General features: G+C 33.9%; 2 protein-coding genes across 2 annotated transcripts in view; one reads left to right on the plus strand and one right to left on the minus strand.

Moving 5' to 3' along the window:
- Positions 1–15,035, minus strand: part of LOC139841263 (uncharacterized) — a 44,638-nt gene extending 29,603 nt beyond the window's left edge. The window contains exon 1 of the mRNA XM_071831490.1: positions 14,988–15,035. Within this exon, the coding sequence (XP_071687591.1) occupies positions 14,988–15,035 (48 nt within the window). The remainder of the gene's footprint in view (positions 1–14,987) is intronic.
- A 2,075-nt stretch (positions 15,036–17,110) lies between these two features.
- LOC139841264 (uncharacterized) lies at positions 17,111–17,614 on the plus strand. The gene has a single exon (XM_071831491.1). The coding sequence runs from the start codon at positions 17,111–17,113 to the stop codon at positions 17,612–17,614; it is 504 nt and encodes a 167-aa protein (XP_071687592.1).
- The last annotated feature ends 2,641 nt before the right edge of the window (positions 17,615–20,255 follow it).

The raw sequence follows: 20,255 nt of genomic DNA on the forward strand, positions 1-20,255 counted from the left end.
GTTTAGAAGAAAAAACACTGAATGCTCGAGGTTACGCCTATGTAGCCATGGAAAATCAATTAAACCGACTATCTTATGAATGAGATAGATCATATCACTAAGAATACTATCTCACAGGTAAGTCTGTACAGTTTTTGTTTTATTTTTTTTCATTTTTAACCTTTTGATAATAAACGCTAATTTGTTCGCTATAAAGTATTAAATTGGTATTCAATAAAATTAGGTTTGGCGACCGAAATTGTTGATATCATACAAAAATTTATTACATCACTGCGAAATTTAACGTTTATTCTTAAGGTATAAATATCTTTCATCAATCAACCCAAAATATTTCAAAAATTCGTCATGAGTTAAATTAGGTCATGGAACCGAAATTACTTTACCGAAAAGAGGGGCGTATGTTTTTGATAATATTTGATTAATTAAAGTGGGATAAAAGCCAAAAAGATTTTTAATTTTATTTTTACCATGTTTTTTTTTAAAATTAATATATAGTTATTAATTTAATATTGTAAACTTTTTAAATCAATATATTTAAAATTATAAATATTTGAAAAATTAATATTTTTAAGTTTGTATGTATAACAACAAAAATATAATATAAGTTTGGTGTGAATTTATAATATGAATTTTTAATTTAAGTTTGGTGTGAATTTATAATATGAATTTTTAAATTAAGTTTGGTGTGAATTTTTAATTTTTAAAATATGAATTTTTAATTTTATGCATTTTTAGTTTAAGTTTGGTGTGAATTTAAAAACAAAAATTTACTTTATTTCGCTAAGTTAAAAATATGATTTTTAAAATTCGTCGTAAGTTGAAGACTAGGTCTTTGAACCGAAATTGCTTTACCCGAGGGAGGGACAAGAACTTTTATTATCATTATTTTTAATCTTATTGAATTAAAGTATGCCAAAAACATTAAAAAAACCCAAAAATCTTAGCTTTTAAAACAATCGCTACAAATAGACAAATTTTAAAATTTTGTCGAAGGACAGACTAGGACATCGTTCCGAAACGACCTCGTCCTAAAACAAAGGAAAACAAAATTTTAAATTTATTTTATATTTGTTTTATAAGTTAAAGATTTTATTAAAAAAAAAAAACAAACAAACACCGCGACTCGCGATATTTGAAACTGCCAAACGCCGCGACTCGCGGAGGACCAAAAACTCAGAAAAAAATCAAACGGCCAGAAACAGATCAGTTGCTCACCCACACCCACATAAACTGCGAAAAATACCGATAAAATACTCCCAAAATCGAATTTTTTCACCGAAAATCATCAAATCTTTTACTAAAATCATGTTGAGAAGGATGCTATCAAGGAATTACTCAAGAAAAACGGTAAATTTCTACACCTAAACACCATTTAATCTGAAAATTAGTGTTCTTGAGCAATTTTTTTCCCAATTCGATTTTAATGCTTTTTAGTGTAATTATGCTTAAATTGCTTGTGTATTATGCTTGTATAACCTAGATTGATGCTATTTAACATGATTAGAAGCCTTAAACTTCAAATTTTGAGTAATCTAGGGTTTGTGTTCTTGAGCAATTTGGGGGTTTTTGATATAAACAGGTTATGACCAATTTTTGTCATGAATTGTTGCTAAATTAAGTAGTGTAACATGTTTAGGTAGTTAAATGATCCAAACTTTGAGCCTAAACATGATTTTGAGAATTAAAGTGGACTTTTTCAAGTCTAAAATTCATGAACTTGATTTTTGAGAAATAATGCCATTTGAAACTTGTTTAAATGCTAGTAATGATTATTTTGACATGTTATTTGAGTTGAATGCTTATGAACTTGGCGAACATTTTCGTATATGCTTATTTGAAAAAGTGTAGATTTGATAAAAATATGAAAATGAGCTTAAGTTTGATATAAATTGAACATGTCATTGTAATTATTTTGATTGATGATTTTGCTGACACTAATGCATATTTGGATGCACAAAAATTGTGTTTGATGTGTTTTGCTGACTGAAAGGGGTGAATCTTCATCCCAAGCTCGCAATACTCCTGCTGAGAATGCGGAACAACAGGAGGTGGATAACTACTACAAACAAGATATACCTCATCCAGTCATGACATTTTCAGATATGCACTTGGAAGATTTGCACCCGAACTTGAGATTTGACAGACGTTGCATAGATTATCCAAAATACCAAAGGGGTTTGCATACTCTTCATTCTAAAGCTGTTGAAGTACCTAGGGTAATAGAATGGGCACCATTAGAAGCTGTAGAATTGGCCGGGCCAATTAGAGAATTACTTACACAGAGGTATGGTAATTCTACTTTTAACAATTGGGTACGATTATTCAACATGCGTAGACCTATATATAAAGTATGGTGTGTGTGGCGACCCGACCAAATCGTCATTGATGGCGCCGCTACTTAGGTCCCGTTGCGTGGTCATAGTCCCTATATGAGACGCGTTTGACCAAAATTATGTCGCATTCATTTGAAACGTGCATGACTTGCAAAGTTTAGTTCACCAAACGGATCGACAACAAGTTTAAGTTTACAAAAGTAGTAAAGTACAAATGAAATATCTTGCGACATAATTAGTTTAAAATCACAGTTGCTATAAATAGCGTAAGTATGTAAACAATATGTTTGAATCCAAAGGTGTTATCACTAACGTATGCATGTATGTATGCTTGACTCCAAGCAAGAAATCAGAGTGTATGCATGTATGCTTGACCCCAAGCAAGAAATCAGAGTGTACGCATGTATGCTTGACCCCAAGCAAGAAATCAGAGTGTACGCATGTATGCTTGACCCCAAGCAAGAAATCAGAGTGTACGCATGTATGCTTGACCCCAAGCAAGAAATCAGAGTGTACGCATGTATGCTTGACCCCAAGCAAGAAATCAGAGTGTACGCATGTATCAAATAGCCAAGTATGAACCTGAGAAACATATAGAAAACTGTCAACGAAAAACGTTGGTGAAATCATAGTTGTTTGTAAACGTTGTTTTTGAACCACAAGATTTAGTATTTCCAATATGTTGATTATCCAAATCGTTTGCATTCCAAAAGTTTGTTCGCGAGCACCCAATTATCAAGACTTAACGTTTCCTTCCATAGAACCCCATCACAATAGTGTTAGAACATACACTGTTTCTCAAAAATATATTTCATCCGTAGACGGTAGCGAACCGTCCGAAATGAGGGTTTGTCAAACCCGTATGGCCACACAATATAAGTTCTCGCTTACACCCTGCAAGTGTAACTAATGATAATCGAATTGAGGATTTTTGTTCTAACTCGCTGTGGAATGTTTGTTTCATCGTACTTGTGTTCAAAGTATAAAAGTAAGTAGTACAAAATGTAACAAAGTATATGTTCCTCAGCCCACAATTTAAAAGTATAAAAAGTTGTTGAAAAGGTGGGACTATGATCTCATCTCGAGTGCACGAGTATAAAGGTACTTCACAAAGTAAACGTGTGCATGAAAGTTGCTTAGCCTTGACCTAAACAAGTAAGTTGTATCAATTAACCGGTTACGACACAAGGTCGAGCGAAATGTGTTCAATTAGTCCTATGGCTCGTTACGACTCGAATAGTATAGCATGTGAATCACGTTGTCAAGTTTCATGCAAGAATCAAGTATAAAAGCATGTTAGAACGATTGTATAAAAGTTTGGTTAAGTTTGACTAAAAGTCAAACTTGGTCAAAGTCAACGAAAAAGTCAACACGTTCGGGTCGGGTCCCGAACTATTTTTCTATGCTAGTTATTCATATATAAGCATGTTAAAACAAGTTGCATGTAAATTGGAGGTCTAGAACATGTCAAACATTTTTAGTAAAAAGGTCAAGGGAAACAGAATCTGGACGTGGCTTATGTCGCGCCGCGCCGCGGCCATACACGGGGTCTGGTGCCTGGTCAGTTTCAAATATTCAAGTCTTGGTCAAAACTTCAAACAACCATAAAACGCAAACTGTAAACAACTAGAAGGCGTATCTTATACCGTTGGAAAGCTCTTTTGACAAGGAACACAACTAAACATGTATCATCAATCAAAAACATCATTTTCAACAACCGATTTCTCGTCAAGTGATCAATAAAAGTCTATTTTCAAATTTTCAAGTTCATCAAATGCATTTTGAGTTTCGGGAATCCAATTCTCACATATGATATGCCGTTTTGAAGGTAACGAGGCATACATTACAACTAAACACTAACAATTAACATTCCATGGCATTCAAGCATCCAAAAATTCATGTCAAGAACTATCAAACCCTAGTCAAACATCTCAAAATCAATAATCATGCTTTTGAAGTTTTCTTAATCAACCTACACATCAAATTGAAGCTAATGATGCTAGTAACACATTTAATACATGAACTTTAACAATTAAACAACATTTAATCATCCAAAATCAAAGATTAAGCACACCCATTTCAAAGTTCATACTAGTTACTCCAAATCAACAAATCGAGCAAACAAAACATATATTCATATTATACACGAGCCATAGACACTAACTAACACAATTTCAAGTCAAAAACACGAATTTAAAGAAAATTAGTGATTTTAGAAAGTTACCCAAAATGGATGAAATTGATACCAAATCGAAGAGGATGAAGAGAGGATCACGAATATGTAATTTGTTTTGAAGTTTGCTTCCCGATCCGGATTTAGATGATGATTTATGTTTGTGTTCTTGAGAGAAAGAAAAAAGAAAGAAAGAAAAAAAATAGAAATGCATGAATGAGTGGGTGGAGGTGGTGAGTGGTTGACTAGTCAACTACTAGCCACCTCTTTGGTCAAGTGGCGGAACTAGTCCCTCAAGTTTCAGAGCGGGTGCGGGAATTAACCAAACGAATATTTTAAAAACGCTCGAGTAAACGAGTGATGTTATAATTAAATGACGGAATTATTATGAACGTTAGTCAACGGAAACTACAAATTTAAATAACGAAAGGTATTATTAAAAAAAACGGTGTTAAAAATAAATTTAACGGAAAAAGGCGGGATGTTACATTACCTACACCTTAAAAGAAATTTCGTCCCGAAATTTAGTTGGAAGTAGTAGTCGTTGTTTCTTCCTCGAGATGTTGTGTTGCCGATTCTACGAATAAGTGAAGGTACTTCCTTGAGTATTTCAACGAACTTTGACAGTCGGGGTTTTTACGTTGGTTTAAAGTTTGGTTTCACGATTTATAGTTTCAATCGGTCCTCCTATGAGGTGGAGTTTATCATTGATAGTAAGTTCATCGAAGAGGATAACAAGTTCTTGTTTCGCAAGACACGCCTTTAAGTTTGATACGTAGAATTTAGGATGAACGGAGACTCGAATGAGTTGAAAAATCTAAACGGCTAGTAACGGGTCCAAAACGCCCCAGGATTTTAAAAGGACTAAAAATATCGCGGATTTAGCTATCTACGTTTCCCGAAATGGATTACACCTTTTCAAGGTGCGACTTTAACGTTACGCGGTTACCCACTTGGAATTCGAGAGGTTCACGTCTAACATCAGCATAGTTCTTTTGGCGACTACGATCCGCCTTGAGCCTTTCTTGAAATTGAAAAATTTTCCGGTTGTTTCATGAATGATTTCGGGTCCGGTGGTTCGCTTGTCACCTACTTCGGTTCAACGATTAAGAAAACGATAATTGCGGCTATACGGGTCCTCGAAAAGTGTGACGTTAATACTCGAATGAAAATTATTGTAGTAAGAGAATTCGGCTAAAGGCAACTACTTTTCTCAAGTAAATTGAAGTTGATAACGCAAATTCGTTTTATGGTTTCCAAGGTTTGAATCGTATGTTTGCTCGGTCCGTCGGGTTGTGGTTGATGTGTTGTACTCATGTTTAAATGTGGTCCCGAGACTTTTTGTGAGGCACTCCAAAATCTAGAAGTGAAACGAGGATCTCGATCCGAAACGAGGTACATCTCCTTAAGGTATATTTGAAAGAGTTTGTTAGGACGTGAAAACGTTTGTTGGAACAAGTTTTTGTTTCTCAAGAATTTCGCGCCGCGAAAGATTTATCGGTTTCCGAAAACGTTCGTTATGACTATTCACCCTCGAGGCGAATACTAGTATAATGTGAAGAGTCTCTCTCTCCATTAAGAATTTAGAATAAAGATTTCCTTATACGAAAGTGCGAGTGTAAAGCGAGAGAGGTTTCCCCCTCGATGTGAGCATACCAAGCATTTTGTAGTTCGTCGATAAAATTGTGCGAAAACGAGATAGTATACACGTATAGCATATGATTGAAGTCGAAGGAATTTTTCATTCATTCGGAAGCATAAGTATGGTTTGATAATAATCGACGATGTGTCCCGTGCATGGTTGTTATCAGTATTCTCGGAGTTGTCGGATGTTCAAACAAGAAAATGAAGTCATGTACATGGCACATGGTGGTGATTAGGTTGATCGAGTCCAACCACCATCATGTGTCATTAGAACTTTGGTATGAATTACTGTAATATAACCACGTTGATCGAGTGTCGTTATATTACGCTAACTCATACCTCCATTCCCACATCACTCCATAGATTCGAGTTCGTGTAACCGTGAAGATCTAAAATGAACAAAGTGCAACCGCATCTCTAACGTGACTCGTATTGAATCGAAAGAATTTGTGCAACTCTAAAGAAGCGTTCCCCGAGGGAAGTGTATAAATGATGGTTCACGTCAATGCGGTTTAAGTCAAACGATAATGTATTTCGGTGCTAGAAGTGTAACGAATCATGATAACGAATAGTACACAACCGTAGTGTTAAGTATTGATGACGATACTCACTTGGAGTAGGGATGGTAGTAACACGATATGGTAGATAGTAAGGAACACCGGTGTGACACCGATAGTAAGTTGAAACGGTGGCGAATAACAATCTGGGAGACAGAGTTCCCGAACAAGTGTGACTAATGAAGTCGTCGTCATCCTTACGGGTATGAATCCTGAATTTACGCGTGTTACCAGAAAGTTGCAGAATACGAGTTCGTATGATGAAAACTTGGTACCATTAAGAAGTTTGCCTAAGAATGATTCAAGTATAATACACAAGTAGTCAAGTAAGTGCTATCTATAGCAAATGTATGTCAGAATGCAATGGCTAACTATCCGGTTGTAGTCTAGATTCACTAATGCGTCCTAACGACTCTGTCAGACACACTAATGCACATCCTAGATCCCTACAACCAACGCTCTGATACCATCTGTGGCGACCCGACCAAATCGTCATTGATGGCGTCGCTACTTAGGTCCCGTTGCGTGGTCGTAGTCCCTATATGAGACGCGTTTGACCAAAATTATGTCGCATTCATTTGAAACGTGCATGACTTGCAAAGTTTAGTTCACCAAACGGATCGACAACAAGTTTAAGTTTACAAAAGTAGTAAAGTACAAATGAAATATCTTGCGACATAATTAGTTTAAAATCACAGTTGCTATAAATAGTGTAAGTATGTAAACAATATGTTTGAATCCAAAGGTGCTATCACTAACGTATGCATGTATGTATGCTTGACTCCAAGCAAGAAATCAGAGTGTAAGCATGTATGCTTGACCCCAAGCAAGAAATCAGAGTGTACGCATGTATGCTTGACCCCAAGTAAGAAATCAGAGTGTACGCATGTATGCTTGACCCCAAGCAAGAAATCAGAGTGTACGCATGTATGCTTGACCCCAAGCAAGAAATCAGAGTGTACGCATGTATGCTTGACCCCAAGCAAGAAATCAGAGTGTACGCATGTATCAAATAGCCAAGTATGAACCTGAGAAACATATAGAAAACTGTCAACGAAAAACGTTGGTGAAATCATAGGTGTTTGTAAACGTTGTTTTTGAACCACAAGATTTAGTATTTCCAATATGTTGATTATCCAAATCGTTTGCATTCCAAAAGTTTGTTCGCGAGCACCCAATTATCAAGACTTAACGTTTCCTTCCATAGAACCCCATCACAATAGTGTTAGAACATACACTGTTTCTCGAAAATATATTTCATCCGTAGACGGTAGCGAACCGTTCGAAATGAGGGTTTGTCAAACCCGTATGGCCACACAATATAAGTTCTCGCTTACACCCTGCAAGTGTAACTAATGATAATCGAATTGAGGATTTTTGTTCTAACTCGCTGTGGAATGTTTGTTTCATCGTACTTGTGTTCAAAGTATAAAAGTAAGTAGTACAAAATGTAACAAAGTATATGTTCCTCAGCCCACAATTTAAAAGTATAAAAAGTTGTTGAAAAGGTGGGACTATGATCTCACCTCGAGTGCACGAGTATAAAGGTACTTCACAAAGTAAACGTGTGCATGAAAGTTGCTTAGCCTTGACCTAAACAAGTAAGTTGTATCAATTAACCGGTTACGACACAAGGTCGAGCGAAATGTGTTCAATTAGTCCTATGGCTCGTTACGACTCGAATAGTATAGCATGTGAATCACGTTGTCAAGTTTCATGCAAGAATCAAGTATAAAAGCATGTTAGAACGATTGTATAAAAGTTTGGTTAAGTTTGACTAAAAGTCAAACTTGGTCAAAGTCAACGAAAAAGTCAACACGTTCGGGTCGGGTCCCGAACTATTTTTCTATGCTAGTTATTCATATATAAGCATGTTAAAACAAGTTGCATGTAAATTGGAGGTCTAGAACATGTCAAACATTTTTAGTAAAAAGGTCAAGGGAAACAGAATCTGGACGCGGCTTATGTCGCGCCGCGACCTGGAGCGCCGCGCCGCGGCCATACACGGGGTCTGGTGCCTGGTCAGTTTCAAATGTTCAAGTCTTGGTCAAAACTTCAAACAACCATAAAACGCAAACCGTAAACAACTAGAAGGCGTATCTTATACCGTTGGAAAGCTCTTTTGACAAGGAACACAACTAAACATGTATCATCAATCAAAAACATCATTTTCAACAACCGATTTCTCGTCAAGTGATCAATAAAAGTCTATTTTCAAATTTTCAAGTTCATCAAATGCATTTTGAGTTTCGGGAATCCAATTCTCACATATGATATGCCGTTTTGAAGGTAATGAGGCATACATTACAACTAAACACTAACAATTAACATTCCATGGCATTCAAGCATCCAAAAATTCATGTCAAGAACTATCAAACCCTAGTCAAACATCTCAAAATCAATAATCATGCTTTTGAAGTTTTCTTAATCAACCTACACATCAAATTGAAGCTAATGATGCTAGTAACACATTTAATACATGAACTTTAACAATTAAACAACATTTAATCATCCAAAATCAAAGATTAAGCACACCCATTTCAAAGTTCATACTAGTTACTCCAAATCAACAAATCGAGCAAACAAAACATATATTCATATTATACACGAGCCATAGACACTAACTAACACAATTTCAAGTCAAAAACACGAATTTAAAGAAAATTAGTGATTTTAGAAAGTTACCCAAAATGGATGAAATTGGTACCAAATCGAAGAGGATGAAGAGAGGATCACGAATATGTAATTTGTTTTGAAGTTTGCTTCCCTATCCGGATTTAGATGATGATTTATGTTTGTGTTCTTGAGAGAAAGAAAAAAGAAAGAAAAAAAAAATAGAAATGGATGAATGAGTGGGTGGAGGTGGTGAGTGGTTGACTAGTCAACTACTAGCCACCTCTTTGGTCAAGTGGCGGAACTAGTCCCTCAAGTTTCAGAGCGGGTGCGGGAATTAACCAAACGAATATTTTAAAAACGCTCGAGAAAACGAGTGATGTTATAATTAAATGACGGAATTATTATGAACGTTAGTCAACAGAAACTACAAATTTAAATAACGAAAGGTATTATTAAAAAAAAAAACGGTGTTAAAAATAAATTTAACGGAAAAAGGCGGGATGTTACAGTGTGAAGAATTATTGTGTAGTATAGAAATAAATGATCAGGTAGTTAGTTTAACCGATCGATCTTTTATTAGATTTTTGTTAGTAGATTCGATGCGCCACATGTCTTTACTAGACATGGCTCAGGCCTTACGTATATATACGCCTGAGGAGTTAGCATCTGCCAATTGTAGAGGGTTGATATTGAACGGTAGGAAAATTGATGAAAATTTTGATACGCATGGTGTATGGAGTCAAATGACTAGCCATCACCGATTTAAAGGGGGAAATTACTCTTATTTGGATATAGATAGAGCAGAGTTAAGAGTAATTCATAGGTTTTTAGCTAATTCGATTACACAACGAGGTAAGAATAAGGAAAAGGTAAATGAACAGGATTTGTTTTACCACATGTGTATTCGAGACCCACAAAGCGCTGTAAGTATACCTTATTGTGTGGGTTATTATTTACAGCTATGGTTAGGGGCATGAGACCGCGCAGTATAATAGGAGGTGGTATATTTATTACTTTGATTGCTGAATATCTCGGTGTGGATATAAGTCGGGGGGATTATTAATCGAAGAACCAGAACCCCACGATACAATTGGTTTAAATGTATACCATGGTGCTAAAGTTTTGAAGAGGCGAAATAACGCCACAGTACGATATAATGGTAGACATCCACAGGTTGAGAGAAACCAACAGCCAGGTAATGTGGGAGGGGGAAATGAAATGACAGAAATGCAAAGGCTTATAGCTTCACAAGAGTATGAAAATGATAGACATAGAGCATTTGAAGATTGACAAGTTCATCAAAACCAAATCATAGCTCATTGCCAACATGTAGGTAGAAACTATATTCCTACTCCATCGCCCGTATTTCCTTCCTGGTCTATAGAGATCCAACCACCGTATCCTACGTATAACCCAGCCGAAGCATTTTATAACACATATGGTTATGCATGGAACCCCTACTGGTATCAGTATCATCCCTAGTTTACTTAGTTTTATTTATTTTATAATTTGTAATGTTGATACATTTAATACTTATGTTAATATTGTAATAGTTTTTATAATTTTCTAACTTTTATTATTAGATTTTAATAATTTTTGAATGTGGGGTAATATACCAAACTTCAAAAATATGTATATATGTTTGCAGTTTATCTTATGTACACAACAGGGTAAAACAACGCATTTTCAAAGACTGGCATTAAGTTCAGCAAAAGCAACTAATTTTGACGACAAGATGCAAAATATATGTGAAATAACAACAAGACGGAATGAACAAATGATGTGCACCATTTATCATTCAACATAAACAACAATATGTTTGGAAACTTTGGTAAAATTTAATCATTTCTACGCTAATCACCCTCAATAATTTAACTTGTTACTGATTTCTTGCAAATGAGGGCATTGCAAGATCTTAAGTGTGGGAAGGGGTTAAATTCTTTCGGATTTTAAAATTTTTACTTTATACACTTGGTTACCATTAGAAATACTAGTAAAGTAGTAGTTGTATTAGAATCTAGTGCTCTCTGATAATAAAGAACAACCCTAGTCTTATATACTGACTACCCAATTCTAGTAAAATTTTTCAAAATTTTCAATTAAATGAACTCAAAATCATGTTTATACATATTTATGAACGATAAAACTAGGTGTTAACACCGAAATTATTGTTACCTCGGAAAGGACATAAATTGAGAAACAAACCAAAATGTTAAAATTCATTTAAAATGGAATAGAGGACAATAAAAAGAAAAATAAAAGCCAAGTGTGGGAAAAATTACCAAGTTATCTTAAACATATGTCACATATTTCTGTAACAAATAATTGAAGATACTTTTGCTTTGGACTAAACTAAACTGTTTTACCCGATGAAAGAAAAGAAAAGATGGATCTACACGATGAATCAATTCCATCATTAAAAGGAAGTAAAGTCTTCCGAAAAAGACACGCGCTTCTTGATTTAGGTCATGAAGTTGTCGTCCAGACCAGCTGTAGGTTGACGAAAAACCTAGAAAAGTCATCACTAAAATTAGTAGGAAATCCACGGACCTCAGCATAAAACAGGGTCGCTAAGTGGTCAGATTTATCCTAACCATGAGAAGGATTTATCTCGTACAATGGGGGGGCACCGTGCAAATTAGCTTGATAAGACTAATGAATCAGACCCCCAGAAAGGATAATCTCCTTAAAAGATCAAAAATCAGCTTTTAAGCCTGATATTACTCAATTCTAGAGATTGACCTTAAAGATTGAGAATTACAAACTCATGGAATTCAATGATATCTAAACTCGAGCTTGAACGAGAAAATATTTTGATCAAAATTACAAACCGATTTATTTTCTGAAAACCTATTTTCAATGCGTTCATTACCATTGAACGTAAAATCCTAGGAATTCACCTGGAATTCATTAGGTCACCTGAACTAAATCGGGTGTCAACCGTAAGAACGGTGGTTGCATAGCATGGTCAAAGACAGGACCTTGTGCCAGACCGACAAATTATAAGGGTGAGCTTTACTATTGCTCCTACAAAGGATAGTAATTGCGTCCGACACGTTATATACCATAATTAAAAGCATGTCAGGGGACATTGCCTTAACAGTTGCTTGTTCAACGCTTTCCTATACAACCGGACGGTAGTTTACCGAAAGGTAATATTCGGAGCAAGTATACTGGACGTGTTGCGTTCCTAATACAAGGTTAGCAAGTGGGTGACACAAAACCGCAAGTTTTGAGCTAAAATTTTCAAAAATGAAACCCACCAAACCCACAAAAATAATTTGCAAACACCAGTGAAGGGTTATTCCGGAAAACTTATCTAGGGTAAAAGCTAGATTTAATTTTCAAAAGATCAAATGTTTTCATAAAGATCCAATTTCCTTAATGGATCTAAATTTTTATAGTCATGTGGGACTGTAAACCATATCGTTACTACCATTGTTTATACCGTCGTAAAGAAATCACTGATGTACAAAGTGTGAAGAATAAAGAAGTGATTCTTGTATTTCAAGACTATATTGCTTGAGGACAAGCAACGCTCAAGTGTGGGAATATTTGATAATGCTAAAAATGAACATATATTTCATAGCATTATTCCTCAAGAAAGACAAGCTTTTAGTTGCAATTGTTCTATTTACAAGTAATATTCGTTTAAATAATAAAAGGTGAAGACAAAAGACAGATTCGATGAATTGAAGACGCAAACGACCAAAAAGCTCAAAAGTACAAAATACAATCAAAGAGGTTCCAATTATTGATAAGAAACGTCTCAAAATTACAAGAGTACAAGATTTAAAACGCAAAGTACAAGATATTAAATTGTACGCAAGGACGTTCGAAAATCCGGAACCGGGACCAGAGTCAACTCTCAACGCTCGACGCAATGGACTAAAAATTACAAGTCAACTATGCACATAAATATAATATAATATTTAAATAATTCTTATAATTATTTATATATTATATAATATAATAAACCGTCGGTAAACAAAGAGCCAAAGCTGGGTGAGCTGTAATTACAAACTCCGCGACTCGCGGAGTTTGAAGAGCAAAAAGGGCGCGAGTCGCGGAGTTCTCCTAGACTCAATTCCCTATAAAAGCCAACGCAGATCGACGAGTTTTAATATCATAAAAATCAATCTCTCTCTATATATGTATACGTAATATTTATATTTATATTTTATATTTTAATTTTAATTTTAATTTTAATCCTAATCATAAGGGTATGTTAGCGAATGTTGTAAGGGTGTAAGTCGAAATTCTGTCCGTGTAACGCTACGCTATTTTTAATCATTGTAAGTTATGTTCAACCTTTTTAATTTAATGTCTCGTAGCTAAGTTATTATTATGCTTATTTAAAACGAAGTAATCATGATGTTGGGCTAATTACTAAAATTGGGTAATTGGGCTTTGTACCATAATTGGGGTTTGGACAAAAGAACGACACTTGTGGAAATTAGACTATGGGCTATTAATGGGCTTTATATTTGTTTAACTAAATGATAGTTTGTTAATTTTAATATAAAGATTTACAATTGGACGTCCCTATAAATAACCATATACACTCGATCGAACACGATGGGCGGGGTATTTATATGTACGAATAATCGTTCATTTAACCGGACACGGGAATGGATTAATAGCCACTAGAATTATTAAAACAGTGGTGAAATTATGTACAAGGACACTTGGCATAATTGTTAACAAAGTATTAAAACCTTGGGTTACACACAGTCAATAACCTGGTGTAATTATTAAACAAAGTATTAAAATCTTGTTACAGTTTAAGTCCCCAATTTGTTGGAATATTTAACTTCGGGTATAAGGATAATTTGACGAGGATACTCGCACTTTATATTTATGACTGATGGACTGTTATGGACAAAAACCAGACGGACATATTAAATAATCCAGGACAAAGGACAATTAACCCATGGGCATAAAACTAAAATCAACACGTCAAACATCATGATTACGGAAGTTTAAATAAGCATAATTCTTTTATTTCATATTTAATTTCCTTTATTTTATATTTAATTGCACTTCTAATTATCGCACTTTTATTTATTGTTATTATATTTAATTGCACTTTTAATTATCGTACTTTTTAATTATCGCAAGTTTATTTTATCGCACTTTTATTTATCGCAATTTCATTATCGTTATTTACTTTATGCTTTAAATTAAGTCTTTTATTTATTTAATATTTTTACATTTTGTTTTAACTGCAACTAAAGTTTTAAAATCGACAAACCGGTCATTAAACAGTAAAAACCCCCCTTTATAATAATAATATTACTTATATATATATTTGTATTTTTATAAATTTAAACTAATATAGCGTTAAGCTTTGTTTAAAGATTTTCCCGATGGAACGAACCAGACTTACTAAAAACTACACTACTGTACGATTAGGTACACTGCCTATAAGTGTTGTAGCAAGGTTTAAGTATATCCATTCTATAAATAAATAAATAAATATCTTGTGTAAAATTGTATCATATTTAATAGTATTTCCTAGTAAAATTAATAATATTTTAGACCCCTTAGCTTTAACGTCATAAATCTTTTTCCTAACAAAGGGACTTAGATCAGATTGTTATTCTCAATAAAATTATTAAATAGCGCAGCTCTATGATTTTGGCGTTCTTCTTGCGATCTCACTTCATTGAAATCACCCCCGATGACCCAATCAACACCTTGCAGATTCATTAAGCTATCGAGATTTTCCCAAAACCACTTCTTTTCATCGTCTTTATGTGGACCGTAAACGTTGACAATCACAGTTTCATTATCCTTTTTCAGCAAGAAATTCGAAGTTAATCAAACTACATCTCCTGATTTCTCAAGTTTAGATTCACTGATATTTAATTAAATCAGTCCGGATGATGTCTCCATGTTAGAAGCCCCATTTCTTGAGTCGGATGTATGGAATGCAATAAAAGATTGTGAACCAAATAAAGCCCCGGGTCCTGATGGTTTCAATCTTAATTTTTACAAAAAATTCTTTTGGATGATAAAGGACGACTTAATGGCGGCTACTAATTGGTTTTGGTATTATGGCTCTATCTCAAAAGGATGTAATGCATCTTTCTTCACTTTGATCCCAAAAATTCAAGACCCTATGAATTTATTCGATTACCGATCGATTAGTCTCATAGGAAGCTATTATAAAATTATAGCAAAAATCCTTATGACTCGTATCCAAAAAGTAATTGGCAAAATTATTGGTGTTGAACAAAGTGCATTTATCAAGGGTAGAAACATCCTTGATAGCATTCTTGTAGCAAATGAGGTGGTAGATTACATAAAACATCAAAAGAAAAAATGTATGATTTTCAAAGCCGATTTTGAAAAGGCTTTTGACACTATTAGTTGGGATTTCTTGGTTACAATCATGAGAAAAATGGGTTATGGTGAGAAATGGATTACTTGGATCAAAGCATGCTTGAATTCGGTATCGATCTCGGTTTTGGTTAACGGATCCCCAACAAACGAATTCTCAGGTCAACGTGGGGTACGACAAGGGGATCCACTCTCCCCTTACCTATTTATCATAGCGGTCGAAGGTCTAAATGCGTTTGTGAAAAAAATCAGTGATGATGAATCTGTTTAGAGGATTAGAAGTTGGAAAAGATAATGAAAAGATAATGGTTACACACCTTCAATATGCGGATGATGCAATCCTTTTTGGCGAATGGAAAAAAAGAAATGTGGGTAATCTTTTTAAACTTCTAAAATGCTTTGAAATTTTTTCGGGTTTGAAGGTTAATGTGTCAAAAAGTTGTTTATTTGGTGTTGGTATTCAAAAAGAAGCTATAGATCTGATGGCAAATTTCTTTGGTTGCCGAGTAGGTAGTTTTCCGATCACCTATCTTGGTTTACCAATCGGCTTAAAGATGAACAACACTCGTGATTAGAAGTCAATAATTGAGAAGTTTCATACTAGGTTATCGGATTGGAAAGCTAAAACGTTGTCGTTTGGTGGACGTCTTACCCTAATTAAATCGGTGCTTAGTAGTCTCCCTTTGTATGCCTTCTCCCTATTCCGTGCTCCAACGTGTGTCATTAACTCGCTTGAAGGTTTGAGACGTAAGTTCTTTTGGGGCGGGTCCGGGGATAATTCAAAAATCTCATGGGTTAAATGGGAAAATACTCTTTTATCATATGCGGGCGGGGGGTTAAATATTCGTTCACTCAAAGCAAAAAATTTGGCTTTGTTAGCAAAATGGTGGTGGCGTTTTAGAAATGAAAAAAATGCACTTTGGGCAAAAGTCATTAGATGCATTTATGGGAGGGATGGTGGGTTGGGACTTAATTTTTAAAATCATAATATAAACAGGAGCTCGACTTGGAATTCAATTCGTGAAATTGGCCGAGAAATAGACAATCTTGGCATTAACTTCTCTAATTCTTTTGTGAGAGTTGTTTGCAAAGGTGATAGCATTTTATTTTGAAAAGACAAATGGCTTGGAGACATGGCACTTTGTGATAAGTTTCGAAGACTTTTTATGCTTGAAGAAAATGAAAATGCTCTTGTCATGGATAGGCTAGTGAAACAAGGAGATAATTTTCTATGTCATGGTGTTGGAATCGTATCCCATCAAGAAGAACAGAAGGTGAATTACAAGAATTGGTGCTGCTGCTTGAAAGGTTCAAATTTGGACTGAAAGGAAGTGACTACTGGACATGTAATTTACAATCAAATGGCTCTTTCTCTACTTCATTCCTAACCAAGGCAATTGATGAAAAAATTATTACCATCAATACCTTCCAACAATGCTACCATGTGCAACAACTTGATACCACAAAAAATAGGTATCTTTATTTGGCGAGCATTGTTAAGAAGGATCCCCGTTCGTGTGGAGCTCAATAAGAGAGGCATTGATCTAGCCTCGTTAAGATGCCCCGTTTGTGATGACGACATTGAAACAGTTGACCATATTCTTCTAAATTGCTCATTTGCAAAGGACATTTGGGATCGACTCTATCGATGGTGGAACATGGGTAATTTGATGCACACAAATTTGGAAGATCTTTTTAAGGGCATAAACAAAGCGACTTCATCCTCATCTTCAAAGCTTTGGCAAGCCGTCGTATGGATTTGCGGGTATTTGATATGGCAAAATAAGAACTCAACAATATTTCGAAATTACAAAGGAAATGGTCCGGTGCTTCTCAATGAGATTCAAATCAAAGCATATGAATGGATATCAAAACGCTCGAATAAGTTCAAGCTAGATTGGAATCAATGGCTCATAAACCCCTCTTCTTTCGATGATCACGGCTAAGAATTCATTCCGAATAAAATTAATAATCTCATGTGCTCTGTTCAAGTCACTTTTGCTTTATAAATGCAGCTTCTGTTTGATGTGTGATGCTTGTAGTTTATAGTTAGCCTCAAGTATGCCTTTTGCATACTACTGGTGTATTTTGTTTTATTTTTCTATAAATAAATTTTTTTCTTGCCTTTCAAAAAAAAAAAAAAAAAAAAAAAAAAACAATCATGAGAAAATTATTCAAACAGAACCCCCATTACTAATGAATATATGGGTTGTTTTGGGTAACTTTAATTTGTTAAGGGGTAGTCTAAATCTACGTGACTTTTTTTACTTAATACACCCGGTCAACTATAATAATTACATATTAATGACCTCTTTTGTACATTTTCAATACACCTACTTATTATACTGCGTAATCATTATCATCATTATTATTTTATTATTTTATATTGTTAACTAGTTTAATGACGACACTTGTATAAACTAGTATATGACACTTGTATAAACTAGTATATGATTAAGTTAGTTTTAATACTCACCAAATGTATAATACAATTATAATAAAAAAAACAATTTATTACCGATAACATTTGTATCAAAAATATTTACATATCTATATACTTATATAAAAAAGAGTTAATTTTAGCTTAGTTGTCATTAGAGGAGTATTAATAGGGATTATTGACATTTGGAAATTACACATGTCAACACAGCTAAATTTAAGCTAAAAATAATAATGATAATTAAAATAATCAAACCACGTTAAATAATAATAAAGAAAATTAATTAACCAAATTAATTACTTCGTAGTTAAAATATAGAAAAAGAAAACAAATATTTTTGACCTACTTCTTTTCTAAAAGGCAAAAAATTCACAATAGTTTTATTCTCTAATGTTATAAAATATTCAGTAACCTTCCGTTTACATAATTTAATGTAAAACACTCATGAAAAAAAAAACAAAATCTATTATTATAATTACTATGCTACTCCGTATAAGAGAAATACAAAATATGGTTTACGAGTATCAATACTAATTTCTTACATTTTAAAAAATAAAAATTCCTTTGCGATTAGTTGCATCAATTCAGCTCTTTGTAGACTATAATATCAAGATTTATATTCATTTATATTTATACATTGACTGATTTGATGTTGTTATTGAGCAGCCGTGCAACGCACGGGCTCAAAACCTAGTTAACTAATAGACAAAAGTTATGAATAGTTTCAGGGATATTTTCGACTTTTCATTTTTTTTTAATTTTAACTAAATTTTATTTTACCAACAAAGGCCCCCACACTTTTTAAAAAAAATTCAAATCGACCCCTCAAACAGGGGGGTAAAGTGTCAAATAACTATTTTCATAAAAAATCTTAAATAAACTCCACCCAAATATTCAACGGGCCATATCTTCTCGCTCGCAACGACTTAAATTTTTTCGACACCATCGTTAAACTCGAAATAATTTTAGGAACACAATGTCACTAGCTATACGCAAAACGGACGCTTTTTAAAAAACGCTAAATATTTGGGGTACTTTTCATACACGTTGATTTTGCGTTAAATTTTTAAAAGTCGACAATTTCATAGCGAAACGCGGAGATGCACATATATTGTTAATTTAAAATAACATTTAAATCCCTCACGGTTATACCTTTTAGTTCGACTCGAGTTGCGCTTCAACGACATCATCGTTAGCCACAAAATAATTTTACTAAACGCAGTAAAATACATTAAAAATCGAACCCCCGGCGCGAAGCGAGGGTTCAATAACTAGTTAGCATCAAAAGCATCGTATACGATAACGTTAGTATCGCACAAACTTTATATAATATTAACTTTTATATTTATATTATTATTTTTTATTTAATTTAATATAAAATAATAAAACAATACAGTGATATAATACTCCATAACTCATTAGACATGGTTTATACTATCCAAAAGTTAAGAAGAAAAATAATACAGTAACAAAGAAAGAAAAGTTGAGCAGTGGGGACCACCAATCAAGAAAAACCCGTAAAATGACGACAATAAAGGTTGTGTATGTAAATTATGGGTTGACTAGACAGATGTAGCAAATCAATAATTTAGGAATGATAATGGACACCCGATTTAACGGATATTCATTCGATTCACCTGCTTCGTGATGGATATGGATAAAACTAAATGGATATGAATATAGATATGGATAAATCTAAATGAATATGGATATGGACATGGATGAAAAGTTTCATCCATGGATATATCCACTAACACCCGAAATACATGTATAAATACATAAATATTAACACATGCTTACATACTTACTAGTACAAAATCATTTTCTTGTTAGATTTACATTTTTTCTTTCAACCTTATAATGAAATAACTATAATTTATTACAATAAGACACGTTTATTTAACAAAATAAACGAACAAAATACATATTTAATTTTTCATATTATATGTTTAATAGTAAAGTCAACAAATGTGTTATATCTTCGACAAAGATTACACATTCTTGTAAATATATTTTGATTATGTCATATTATATATATTTTTACTATAATACGTTTTTGTTTTCATCGCATATTAAGAAATATTATAACATCTTTTTAATATCCAATGGATATCCATCAACCCGTTTCATCCAATGGATATGGATAT

Source organism: Rutidosis leptorrhynchoides, chromosome 4 (assembly GCF_046630445.1).
Source record: "Rutidosis leptorrhynchoides isolate AG116_Rl617_1_P2 chromosome 4, CSIRO_AGI_Rlap_v1, whole genome shotgun sequence".
NCBI classification, from domain to species: domain Eukaryota; kingdom Viridiplantae; phylum Streptophyta; class Magnoliopsida; order Asterales; family Asteraceae; genus Rutidosis; species Rutidosis leptorrhynchoides.

What these genes read in the sequence shown, in the direction of transcription:
- LOC139841264 (XM_071831491.1), top strand. Translation starts at nt 17,111, where the DNA reads ATGTGCAACAACTTGATACCACAAAAAATAGGTATCTTTATTTGGCGA.